At 37.1% G+C, this 14,039-nt stretch overlaps 1 protein-coding gene across 1 annotated transcript in view; it reads right to left on the reverse strand.

Annotated features, from left to right (window-relative positions):
- Positions 1–2,404: 2,404 nt before the first annotated feature.
- LOC139733104 (putative Ras-related protein Rab-33) overlaps positions 2,405–14,039 on the reverse strand; it is a 53,116-nt gene continuing 41,481 nt past the window's right edge. The window contains exon 2 of the mRNA XM_071643947.1: positions 2,405–3,147. Within this exon, the coding sequence (XP_071500048.1) occupies positions 2,662–3,147 (486 nt within the window). The 3' untranslated portion in view covers positions 2,405–2,661. The remainder of the gene's footprint in view (positions 3,148–14,039) is intronic.

Here is a 14,039-nt window from a genome sequence, read left to right on the forward strand (position 1 = left end):
ATACTGCTCAATTGTCCTCATGCCTGAAACATACTCATTTCCTGTTTACACAGAGAGAAATGAAATCTGCACAGGCCAGCCGCACTCTTGCCTCAGAAAGTGATAATCAAAACACTTGCAAGATTTTCATTGTCATTCTTGGAAGGTTTTCAAGTACTACTTGAAGGTTTCGTTCTTACTGTAGACATTTATTTGATATTAAACAATGAGGATGAAATTTCACTTGTCTTGAGACGCTATGATGACTACAAGGCAACTGCAACAAAAGTATATCCCTATTCAAAATAATTCTGTTATCAAGAATTGAAAATGTATTTGAAAAATATGATCAGAGTTTAGATACAGAGAGCAAAAGAGAAGGTTTGACAACCTTTATTAAAATTTAATGCATTAGCCTGCAGGCATAAGAAGTGTGGCTGCCAATCACTTCTAAAACTTCATTTTAAGTTGCTAATGATTTCAAGATGGAATAATTTCAACAGAGGTTAAATATCATATGATACTTTCATAATATCATAATGCCACCTGGTCCACAAGATTCATCACCAGACTACAGTGTCAGAGGAAAAGTTACTCACACCCCGGCATACCCTGTGCAAAGATATCAAAATACAGATCCCTCAAAAGGACACCATGAAATATGCAGGAAATATCAAATTGTCTTTGGGATCTGCACAGTAGAGCAGAGCTTTTAGCATGATTATACACCAAGAAACTCTATCCTGATTAAGAGGTTAAGTTTCAGACAAATCACAAATGTCCTTTTGACCTTTTCAGGATTCTGAAATTTCATGTAACTTTGAAGCCCCCCACCCCTTCCCATCAGGTTTTTAAAGGGTTACTGCTCTGCATATTAGTGTATGTTGACTTGATGCAGGGGCAGAGACAGTTGCTGTCCTCAGGGTCAGATTGTTCTTAACCCGTTGAAAACGAGTCCTGAGAATACTTGGGCAGGTGTCTATGGGAAATACGTGTTACAGCAAAATTAATCCATCCTTAATGGGTTAAAAATTAATGGATGCAATGCTCCCCTAGAAAATGACTCATGTGGATATAACATATACCACAAGTGCACTGGCCATTACAGAACATTCCATTCTGGAAAATGAATCTTTCTTCTTTGCCAACACAACTAAAAGATAGCCCGTAAAAAGCACTCTAAGAACGAAATCAGAAAGTGCACCTCTTTACCATTTTTTTTCATGTGCAATATGCAGATAGTATAGACTGGACTAAACATTGTGAAATGCCGTTTTCTGTACAAAACTGCCTCAAGTCGGTGATATTTCACAAAAAAGTGAAGGGCGTGCAGAGTAAGGTTCCTGCCTTTAAATCTGTCCAGTATGACTTGTCTGGTTTAAATCACCTAGACTAAGGATTAAGAGATAGTCTGGTATTAATAAAGCCATACCTCATAATGTTACAGACCAAGAATAACCAGTGTACTACATGCAATGATAAATACTCATAATATCGGCTTGCTGTACTTCCTTTCATCCACTCATTTTATTCTTTGAATCCCTCCGGGCCAGGGTTCCTTTACTGAAGTCATTTTCTGAATTATCTAGTTTGCACGTGATATTTTGCAGTCCATTTTGTACTGACATTTAGAGATCTGCCGTCGAGCTCTTCAAGCGAAGGATACTGCATTCACAGTGTACATAAAGACCAAAGCAAACAAAGTTTTGACATCACTAATGCATACATTCATATCTTGTGTTTACATGTATGTGTTTTGTGTGTGTGTGTGTGTGTGTGTGTGTGTGTGTGTGTGTGTGTGTGTGTTTGCATGGAGTTCAAGGTCTCACTGGTTGTTGATTCTTCGCTATGTGAAGTGTCTAAAAATGTAACTAAGGTCACATTTTTCCTTTTCCATTCCTTGCAAACACTCTAACCACCAACAAAGAACGTTCCTGATAATCAGCTTTTTATCTGCCTTCTCACTGTCTTGGTATGCCATGACAATAACTTACAAGTAACCAGCTAGTCTGTTTCTCTTTTTTTTAATTATTATTATTACTATCACTATCATTGCAGTTTTGCTAAATATCAAATAAAGGCTTTAGAAACATGATTTATCTAGTACTAAATTGAATTTGTTAATGAGTGTGCCATACTTAGAAAATAGATGGCAAAAAAGTTTGATATATTACAAAAAAGTAAAAATGCAGTCTCAAATTCACTTTATAATATATGCAAATATTTCAAAGTTTGTAAGGACTGAAACCCTGCCAAAAGAAAAAAGAAATACAAAATAAGTCCTGTGTAGTTTAAGACATTCCACATTTAGTTCTGCAATGAAAAATCAGCTCTTTAAAACTATGTTACCCGCTATAGTTGCAAACAAGTCATTCTTTTTCCCTTTAAGGCAATCAACAAAAATTTCAATAGTAAAGTTTCCCTCTAATTCCTTCGAAAAATTCAATGACACATGATTCATGATTGTGATTGACAGAAGTAAAGCTACACACAACATGCATGTTATTATATCATCAAGTGTCTTTAAGAGTGTACGCATCATAATATATAGATATATCTCATATGTTACTATTTATACTATGTACAAGAACCGTTTTCCTTTAAAAAAAAAAAAACAGCCATTCATACTGCACTTCTGGATGTGATAAAAATTCTATCTCTACGTGTCCCGCATCGTTGGCATCAACACGCGCACGAGCTCGAGTCTGACTGGTCCATGTCCCCGTCGATGTCAGTGCTGTTCGGCCGCAGCTTGATCGACTTGCCGCGCGGCGCGTCGGGCGAGTCGTATTTGGAAGGGATCATGGGCTTGTGGTCTCTCAATTTGTGGGCAAGGGTCATAAAGATGTTGGTGATTTTCCCTTCTTCCTCCTCGAGCTTGGCCGAGGTCTCGAAGAACGGCATGTTGTTGGCGTCGGAGAACTTCTGGGCGATGCCCGACGCCACCACCTTCCTGTCCTCCATGTCGCACTTGTTGCCGACGAGGACGCGCGGGACGTCCGGCGAGAGGGCGTGCCGGTCGCACTCGTCGATCCACGTGGGCAAGCTCTCAAAGGTGCTCATCTTGGTGACGTCGTAGACGAAGATGACGGCGTGGACATTTCGGTAGTAATGCTGCACCATGCTCTTCCTAAACCTCTCCTGCCCAGCGGTGTCCCACAATTGTAGCTGCAGGAATGAAGATAACCAAATTTACAGCAAGTTAATCACAATGTATAACACCTTCTTGTGCCATATATCCAGTAAAGTACAAGTTCCAATACTGTCAAAGAAGAAACTTTCTTTGTAATTTTTCATTCGGAGCTAATTTCAAAGAAATATGCTTGTTTACCAACTTAGATGATGATAGTACATTTGTGAATGATGATGTGGTGTGTATCAAGGAACAAATGGAAGATTGTGCTCTGCTCTACACAACTCTGATAGCGCTTTCAGACACACCACCATATAGTATATTCATACGATGTTTGGATACACGGCGTATTGATATGAGTTCATTCAGATGCAACACCCCCTTATCTGATAATCGTATGGAAGCATTCAGACTTTGTGCTTAATATATATATAGTTGAACTTTCATGGGAAGCTCATGAATATGTACGAGTCTCTCTGTTGTGCAGTATGGTTGAGCGGGTTTTGCCCTTCATGTTTATACTTTGTGCTGGACTCAACTGTAGTAGAGGTCGGCCCTACAATTTGTAAGTGCACATTGCGAATGAGCCCCACCTACTAATATACGACGGATTGATATGAGAACTTTCAGAAGCAAAAAAAAAAAAAAAAAAATGGAAGAATATTGAGGCTAATCGTATGAAACATTGCTGAAAACATTGCTTTGAAAAATGTCTTACGTATATTGAAACAACTTATCAGTATGTAGGCATTCAGATGCAAAGAAAAGTCTATATCCATACGTCGTATATCCATAGGTCGTATATACTGTAAAACATGATATTCGCGGCACGAAATTTTCGCGAATTGGAGCCGATGGCCTTTTTCGTGGCATGAAATTTTCGAGATTTGCCACTGGCGTTCAATGCATATAGTGTAGACAAGAGATTTCGCGTGCATTTTAATTTCGCGAATCTTGGCGCTTGCGAAATTTGCGAAATTAAAATGCATGCGAACATTCCTCGTTTTACAGTATCGAGAAGAGCTCTCTCATCTGAAAGGCGGGTTAGTCCATGACGATGACAGACATAATCTAGCCTTTCTTCTCTGCTCTTTCCTGAAAGCTTGAAAGATGTGGTCACTGCTTGAGGCTCCAATACATATAGCACAAAAGATCCTCAGCATGATCAACTCACTTTAACCCAAAAAGTAAACATATAAATTCATCACATGATTTCATGTCCTTTCACAACATCTCAATATGCACTGATAACCCATGCACACATATCTAGCATGCAAATTTTCACAGGAGGCCTTTCAAGCTTGGTTACTTCTCAAAGACACTTGATACAGTCACATGGCAGACTACTCTGTAAGCTATCTAAAATTGATTTCGAGCACTCTCTCAAAGTTGAAGGAAGGACAAAGACTTATAAACCTGTGCTGAAAACAACAGCCCTTAAAATGATCCTACTTCAGGGAAATCTAACACTAACAGGGCAATAATATGAGCATCTGCAGGAAACAAAGAGAATACTGAATCTGCTGTCTTGCAGAAAGAAAAAAAAATCATATATGTACAGCTTTGTTTTTCAATTGCAGTCTTAACTCGATGACATGACCCATAAAGAATGCAAAAAATGACATGGCAATCAATCTTCTTGGTTGGCCATCTCCAACTGTATTGTAAGTGCCCCAAGGCCATACATTGCATCTGAGTCTTCTTCAGTTGGTTAGTCTCACAAACTCATCCTTCCCATTCTTGGATCTGATGTTTTTTATACAACATGAAAATGATCTTGCTGCTATGTCCATCCACTGACTAAATCACCATGCATATGCTGCAAAATATTTGATCCTACCCAAAACTGTGCAAAATATTGCAAGTCCAATACCACTGACTTAATTCAATACATATGTGTGATTATACAAACAGGGCATTTGAAATTATTCACTTGCCAAAAACCCTGTGTTGTTCATAGGAAAAAAAAAAGAAACGTGGCACATGAAATAAACTAAGATAAGATTCTTCACAAAATGACAACTGGCAACAATTGTAATTCATGTTATTTCAACCTGGACACCAGCAAGGCAAGCAAATATTTATTATGCCACTAAATCAGTTAATGACCAAAACATATGTTATATACTGCTAAGAGCGAGCTTTTGGAATACAACATTTATCTGTCCACCCATACAAACATAGGACCCTACATACATGCATACACATAAAATGTGTATGTCTACAGGATATTTTACTCCAATATTCATAAAACCATATGTTTATCATTTTCATCATGAACTTGCAATCTCAACTGGAGTATAACCCCATAACTTCTACAAACACCAAGCACACTGCCATATGTTTCGTCTCCAATCCTGTAATTGTTCAGTGGCCGCTGCAAATCACAGCATCTGACACATTCTAAATGTCACGCTTGCTGTTCTTACACCACTCGGCGCAGAATTTATAGACCGACTAATCTGTTGGAGACTGCAATCAACCCTGGAATGTTCCTCATTTTTAACGGATTAATGGAAGAGAAAACATTCTTGCACGCATGTACATACATGTATGTACATGTGATGTATGTACGTATACAGGATGAATGTGTTTGTGTGTAGGTCCTATACCTACATGGTTGTATACGTACATTGTATGTATAACTTCATATGTGTATTAATATATAAAATGTAAGTTTGCATCCATGGCATGCACGCATATGTATAAATGTGGGTACAATGTGATTATGTAATTATGCTTATACGAGTGAAATGTAGTGAGAAATAATGTTCAGTTACATTTTCTTGGATGAGAAATTGCATAAAGTAAAGAGATCTCTCTGAGTTTGGACCGTAAAAGAATGCAGAACCATCTTCAGGATTCAAAATATACACAGAGTCCTGTCATGAAGTCAATCAAATCTACAAGTTTACGTCATTAGACTAGGCATCGGGATGAGAATCAGAGATGGAGGGCACAGAAATTACCAGCGGCATCCGCGACAGATTTTACGAGGTAATACCCTGCACGCCCAACCGTCAATCAAATAGCACTTTACGCACTTTGCAGGGGTAATGATAATGGCGCCAGTTGAACACAGATAAAACAAAAAAGCAAAAATGCATTTAGAATAATCTGGTTTCCCTTCAGAAGTGTCTTGCATCCGTGCTCTATATTTTCAAGGAGAGTGTGAGGGAATTATATCTATACTTAGGACCCAGACAAAACAATTGCTGGTTATTCTTTCTGACTATCATAAAATGCAACAAATTTGCACCGTAATGATGACACTGCTCCCTTGCAAAATCACGAGTAATACTCTAGGGGAAAAAACACCCAAATAAACAAAGATATTCAAACAATAGTCACCACGAGCTAGAATGACAGTATATAAAAACAAAATAAAAAGAGACAATTTGACCCAACAAGTCATTGAGTAATTTTGTTCCAGAAATTATCACCTTTTACCCATTAAATTGGCAACTCTAAATCAGATAATATATCCAATAAATTTTAGAAATAAAAGTTCTCAAATTTTAGATACTCAGATCTTTTCAAGGAAGGTGGCATCAAGCCACAACCATAAATACAAATTACATGAGGCAATGATATTTTCTTCCCTCAACTCCTCCACTAGTTTGTATACAAAACCACTATCAAACCATATTCTAAATTGGGAAATGTGGCAAATAAGCCCCCTTCCCCCTCAAAGCTAACAATACTTTGTAAATTATTAACAAAGCAGCAATCTGACAAGTGACAAGTTTATCCATCCTGATTTCATGTAAAAAGGGAAATTCAGTGTGGTGACATGTTTGGGTCAATGGGGAAACTTATGTCATAATGACATGATCGTCTTTTGTCATTATGCATACACATGCAATTTTTACTAATATTACAAATTAATGCAAACATGTGATACTCTTGTGAAAATTATCACATTTCATGTCTGATTTTTGCTAACATTTCTACCATTCTATTTTTTTTTTAATTTCACACCAATGCATGGAAAGAGGAGAACTGCGCTTGAATTCCACTCTTCAAGTCCGGTTGATACCAAGAGTTAAACAAAAGCAGCCCACGCTACAAACTGAGAGATGCAACGCAGAAGCTAAATGCGCTTTAAAAGTAGATCTGCCATCTTCTACAAGGTCATGGCTTTTCAGAGAAACTGTCTTTGTCACATGATTATTACATAGCTTGTGGAACATTCCTCATTTGTTGAAAAATGGTAAATCCCTCGCTGTGTTTACAAACAACAAATCCAGGATAAAGCAAACAAAAAGCAGCAACAAACAAACAAACACACATACAAACAAACAAAGAAAGTCAATTTATGCTAAAAATCCACAGGAACACATACACACACACTTTGATCTTTGCCCATTGGCAGCAGCCAACATCAATGTGTTAAAAAAAAAGAAAAAAAAAGAGAGAGAGAAATCCATATTTAAAGGCAAAAATGTTTTCCCATATCCCAAAAGGCAAATAACAGATATTAAAGCACATTAAAAAAAAATCACTACACACTCTGGAAATCAATTCCTTGGTTTAAAAAAAAAAAATCCAAGAGTAAACACATCTGTTTCTTTTTCTCAGTCCATCAAAAGCACCCCTATGTACATGACCTTTCGTGAAAGCCTGACAAGTCTCCAAAGCATGATTTCCTGAGCATGATATTTTTAGAATAACCAGAATCTAAACTCTCTGCTGACTGATGAATGATTGTCATCTTTTATATCTGACAGTCTACCACAGAAGTGATTAGAAGGCCAGTCCACAAAATATGCACAGCTGTGAGAAAACAAGTTTTGGTAGTACAAGATGCTGTCAAAACTGGCAAAGATAAGACTTCTGAATGCAATATACGGTATATATCAATAGGTCATGAAAACAAGAAGTATCAAATTTCAAAATATTCATAGATGTTGACATTCAGACAAAAAGGAATGCTTATCAATTCTGAATACAAGAGGTCATGTTTTCAATTTTCCAACAAATATCAAATTTCTCATTTTCAGCTAAGTCATTTTGAGTTTGCAGTTTTCTGGCGGTCAATGTCCGGAACTTTCTCGCAATGACTTGGTGGCATACAAAAAAATGACAAACAAGTCGACAATGTCATGTGGCAAACACGTACATACACACAACACACACACACACACACACACACACACACACACACACACACACACACACACACACACACACACACACAAACATACATTGCACTGTAAATTTTCCTCTCCCAGTGGACAGATGTGTGTATTAAGGGAACATAAACTACAGTGTACAAGAGACATAGTGAGAAAGGCTGTAATTCACCCCAGCCAGTCTCATTAAGATGGCAATATCGCCCACGGGGCTGGATTGATTAATTTGAATTGGGACAATATGCTACCATAGTAATCTAGTGTTATTCCAGTAACTATAAGCACAGTGGGAAGAAGGGAGTGGGAGAGAATAAGCACTTCTATTCTTTCTGTTTTCTCTCGTCCAGGAATCGTGGAAAATTCTACGAAACACATTTTTATTGCCATTTGTATGGGATTCTTGCGATCAATGATCCAAATTCTTTTGCAAAAATGAAATGACTAATAAGGAGGTCTGGAATGCACTTTGGGGATTTAAATTATATGATTTTATTCTTGGAAGGAAACCATTAATAGCCCATTCACATTTTGCCTGATGAGGTCATATGGTAGGGATATAAGTTAATGACAAGTTTCCTAACTTCAAACTGCAAAAAAAAAAAAAAAAAAGACCTAATGAATTAACCTACAATCATATGCCTTTTGAATATCAATTTATTTCTCTGAATGCTGTTATAATCTTTTATATGGAATGCAAGAGAAGGGAAAAAAAGAGTGAAAAAGTCTCCAACCGGTTTATCAAATTTTCCTTGTACTTACCTGCCTGTGGACAGGTAGTAACCTAGGAATGTCAATACTATACATGCTTCGACTAATGAAGAAATGAATTATTATATCAAAATAGCTGTTGTAGATCTACAGCTGGATTGCATTAATGTTTTTCCACAATTGATACAATGACCATACCAGATTGTAAATTATGAAATACTGTAAAACAAGCAAATTTTGTGTGCTCAGCCTGGTAGATGATAGTGTCACATGTAACAAGTCTCAAAATTTGCGTAATTTTATTTTCCCACTAGTTTCTCGTCACATGAAATGTGCGAAAATTTTATACAAAAAAAAAAATCCACTTTTACAGTAGGTTAACCCATGGTTTGTCACTCAAAGCCATAGTAAAAGTTAGATAAGTAGCAGCAGTGGTTTAAGTAGAAATACTTTGCATAAATATGTATTAATATTAAAGATGATGATAATACTACATTGTATAAAAATAATGATAATGAAAAGAAAATGAAATAATTTGCCCATAGTAACCTGTTTCCATGTTACATCACTGCTCTAACACAGTTGCTTGTTATTATCATAATCCCATAGTTACTGCTGACCGATTTTTTTACTGCGGACATTGCGGATTTGTGTAATAACACCCACATCTTCTTCCAGAATGCCGACTCCAAACTGGGAATTCCCCATGTGCAAAGGTAGAACAGTAAGTTTCCCCACTCAATCAGGTTGATTCAGATATTCAGAAAGATCCAAGAAACACCAATTGGAAGTTCAAGGGAAATTGAACAATCCTTTCAAAAGCTATGAATTTTTAAACTTGTAGCTAATGCCATGTGCCACTCTCATGAGTAGAACTCTTTAACAAGTCCTCAAATCGAAGAAATGGCATTAAAAAAAGAAGAGTAAAACCAACTCTATGAAAGTTAATTTTCCTCAGCCACGGACAAAGCACTCGGCTCAGCTTTTCACGAAGGCATGGAGGGGAAAAAATACCCTAACATATCTCAGTGGAAAGTCAAAAGCATTCTTACTATCAAGTAGAAAATAAAGACTTCATTAAATGTTTAAAGTGTGTTACCTACAACTTAAACTCTCTGTATTGGCTATATCCACAAAACATGTTTGGGGAAACTTTCCCTTTACAGTATATACATTCAAGCTATCATTATCACATCTACACACAAACTAACATTTCTAATCAAAGTCAACATCTAATCCACAATAATGAGCACTGACTCCCTTGAGGAGTCTTAAAGGTGTGCCAGAAACGTACAACATTTCATCAGACGGGAAATCGGCAAATTCAAATTGAGTCGCCTGAAGCGTCATGCAAATTGTGCACAAACTTTTTTTCCCCCCTTCATTCCAGAGTTCATTGAACTATCGCTTTACGTAGCCCCATCCCATTATCTTCCAGCTGACAAAATTGACTTCCGATTGTAATTGCCTGCTCAACCATGAAGGCAAGATTACCTGGTACAAGTTTGCACGTATACACAGTAGTTGACCTAGTCTAAGTACCACAAAAGTATTATAAGATCTAATATCACAGGACTGTTCCATTATACTGCTCAGTGTAGTCTGATGTCATTACTGAAGGGGAAAAAAAGAAAGAAAGAAAATTGAGTGATTGGACTGCCATGCATGTTTGACTGGGATGCCGCATCTTCTTACCTGATCAATGTTCAGCGTCATAAGTGTGATCCTTCATTTGCATTTTGATGAAGTTTAACAATGTTGACCTGTAACCAGGCCTGTAATGCCCTTTGCATGAAGCTCCTTGATACGATGTTCACATCAATTTTTCTATCTTTCACATCTACTCACAGTCTGCTTGCACTTTTGTACATGAAATTGTGAATAGTAAATATACTTAGCACAAGTTCAGTGACCTCTAACCTTGAAATATCTATACCTCTATTAAACCTTTGCCACTTCCTTCTAAACTTATTCAATTATTTATTTCCATTCCTATCCAGTTATATACTACCAGTGGCAACCCTCAATGAAATTATTCATGGCTGGAAACATAAAAATGGCACTTTAGTGTAAATTTCAGTGACTTATGTCAAGACAGTCTGAAACTAAGTGCTTCAACATCCTTTGTGGGTATCATATATCAGTATCTGTAATAGTTCCGTGAATTTTTTGTCTGGTTTGAAATACCCTTTCACAAATGCTGTGAGTTCAATTGTGTTCAAGAACCATGATGATATTAAAGTAGTTTTGTGGTGTGTTACCAAAATGCACATAATGATAATCTACCCTACTCTCTAAAGTCAGAATCACATATTCCTGAACAGCTATATAGCTACAATCATAATATCTCCATTCAATTATGACATTCCAGGGCTGTGTTTTATGAAGAGTTATAATTGATTATATAGTTGATTTCTATGATAAGTCCATGGCAGCTTGTATAGTAAGGAGATTTATAATCAATTATATCTTTTGATAAAATGGGGCCCAGTAATCATTTCTTGCTGTTATGTAGCAGGTAACCATATTCAATATTAATACATATTTTGTAATAATGCGCCTTAGTAGCCAATTTCCTAATTTATGAAAGGCGGCTGAAAAAGAAAACTTCCCAGGTGAGCAAAAGAGAAATGTTGGAATAAATAAATGCACGCCACTGTTCAAATGTTACGCATCTTCAAGGGTGGTTAATGTTTACACTGCGCAAAGACATTTCAGTCTGTCAAGTCAAGCTTAAATGTCAAAGAGTGCTTCGCACTAAATGCAATAGGAAGAAATTGATTATATTGAACCAATGCACGGAATGCCTGAAAGACTTTAAATGCACTGGTCAGGCCCAGTGCATTGTAGCTGAAAATGTACCTCGAAAACTGTATAGGTAGAATACGTACAGTTAATAAAGAACTTACCTTTAATGCACATGCATAATTCAAAACAAGAACAAACATCTATGTAAACCAAACACAACAAGGAAATTTTAAATGTTTATTGGGGGGGGGGGGGGGGAATTCTCCGCTTTTATGTCAGTGGAAAACCATGGTAGGTTCATCTTCCAGACATTGTACGACTACGTGCTTAAATACCTACCATGAAAAATATGAAACTCTCTTTGATTTCTTGATGTAATGGCACATATGCCAAGAGCTCATCAAACTTTGCTCATAAGGTAAGGCATTGCGATATGGGGCTTTTGGTTTTGCCTATATTTTTTCTGCCTTCTGCAAATCTCCATGCCTGTTTGAAATAGCAGGACGGTGACAGAGAGAATAAAGAAGATGTTGAGGAGATAATTCTGGAGATGGCCATGAAACTTTTGTAATATTATTAAGCAAAGTGAGAAAATAACTGTGGTTATGAGAGTAATGCTGCAATAAAAAGCAGCCACTGCCATTGGCATCAATAAATCACAATGTACAGTTGTTCGATTGAATGGTTCATCATAGTCTTTAGTCAAATAGTGACTATACACTGCAGGATGGTAAAAACAAAACAAAACTGAAAACAGGAAAAAAAACAGAAAAAAAGATTTTAACATCACATTGTATTTCAGTAGAAATACAGATTCATATTGTAGCTTTGCCATGAATATCCATAATTCATATTGTGAATCACTAAGGGAATCCTGACCTACATGACAGCAATGATAATAATGATAATAACAATACCAATATCAATAATAGTAGCAATAATACTAATTAAAATGATGATGATAATGATGATAATAATTTAATGATAAGAATAAGAATAACAATAACAATAACAATAACAATAACAATAACAAGAACAATGATAACAATAAAGCTTGCAATGAAGCAAATTATGCTTTATCATCCTTCAAGAGGAAGAAGAAAGCAGTAGCGCCTCTATACATCTCACAAATGATAAGCTGCAGTTTTCCCTTTTAAAAACAGGATCATCTTCCAGGGTAAAATGAATGCTCTCCAAAATGCATCGGCAGGACAGCCGTAAGTAGCCTGGTAGTAGAGGATGACTACCAGCCCCCCCCCCCCCCCCCCCCCAATCCTCCTTGGAGCAAATTGTGCTGGAATCTAATTTGTCACCTCCACACCCTCCAAGACCACAAGCACAGGTCTGATCAAGTGAAAGAGATGCATACCCTGGGCTCTCACTCCCATATGGAAGCAATAACTCTGCCTTATTCCTCACTGTGGCCAATAAGTTTGATAATGAGGCCTCATGATTGGTTGAGTAATTTATATTTTCTGGAAGCAGCATATAAACAATATAATAAAAGACTAGATATGAATGGATAAGAGTGCACATTCACACTTATGATTTTTTTTTTAATTCTAATGCACAAAATCACACTCTTACATGTAGCAATACATTCACATATACATTATTAGGCTGAAGGTCCATATTTTCTGGTCAATCATTAGATTTCCTCACTTAAACATCACAGAAAGAATCAATAAAAATGTCACACTCTCACTAGCGAAGTATGTTTCTGTGAAGCAACTTTTACACGAAAAAATCACCTGTTGCCTCTCAATCTATTTTCTGGTCAATGAAAAATTTCCTCACTCTAACACTACAGACAAAATTGCTAAAATATCACACTCTCACTGGTGAAGTATATTTCTGCGAAGCAACTTTTACAATACATCACCTGTTGCCTAAAATTCATCTTAACATGCATTTCACTCTAAATTCCATACAGAATATCTTAAACTAAATACACGTTATTACTGTCCGAGTCGACAAATCTTATGTCACCACTGTTGCAGAGATTGTTGGCCGATTGACGCTGAACAACGTACAGTGAAGTGTCCTCCCACACACCAGACAGAGTAAGACATCGGTGGCCTTTCTGGTTGTTGGGTCTGTTGTTTAATCAGTGTATACACAGACCCCGACCAGGGGAGTCATGTGACCCATGATTGTCAGACATAGGAAGCATGTTGTCATGGCGACAGCAGGGACCGGGAGACGGCAATTCTCTCCAGACCATGCCTCTTCACGTCTAATCAGGGAGGTTCATCGCAAGGGGTGAGCACAAGCTCTGACCAGACACATAGGAGAGTGAGAGATAGAAATATAGACAGACAGACAGACAGACAAAC

Source organism: Diadema antillarum, unplaced genomic scaffold (assembly GCF_040938485.1).
Source record: "Diadema antillarum isolate AM-2024a unplaced genomic scaffold, OU_Dant_1.0 seq00000460_RagTag, whole genome shotgun sequence".
NCBI classification, from domain to species: domain Eukaryota; kingdom Metazoa; phylum Echinodermata; class Echinoidea; order Diadematoida; family Diadematidae; genus Diadema; species Diadema antillarum.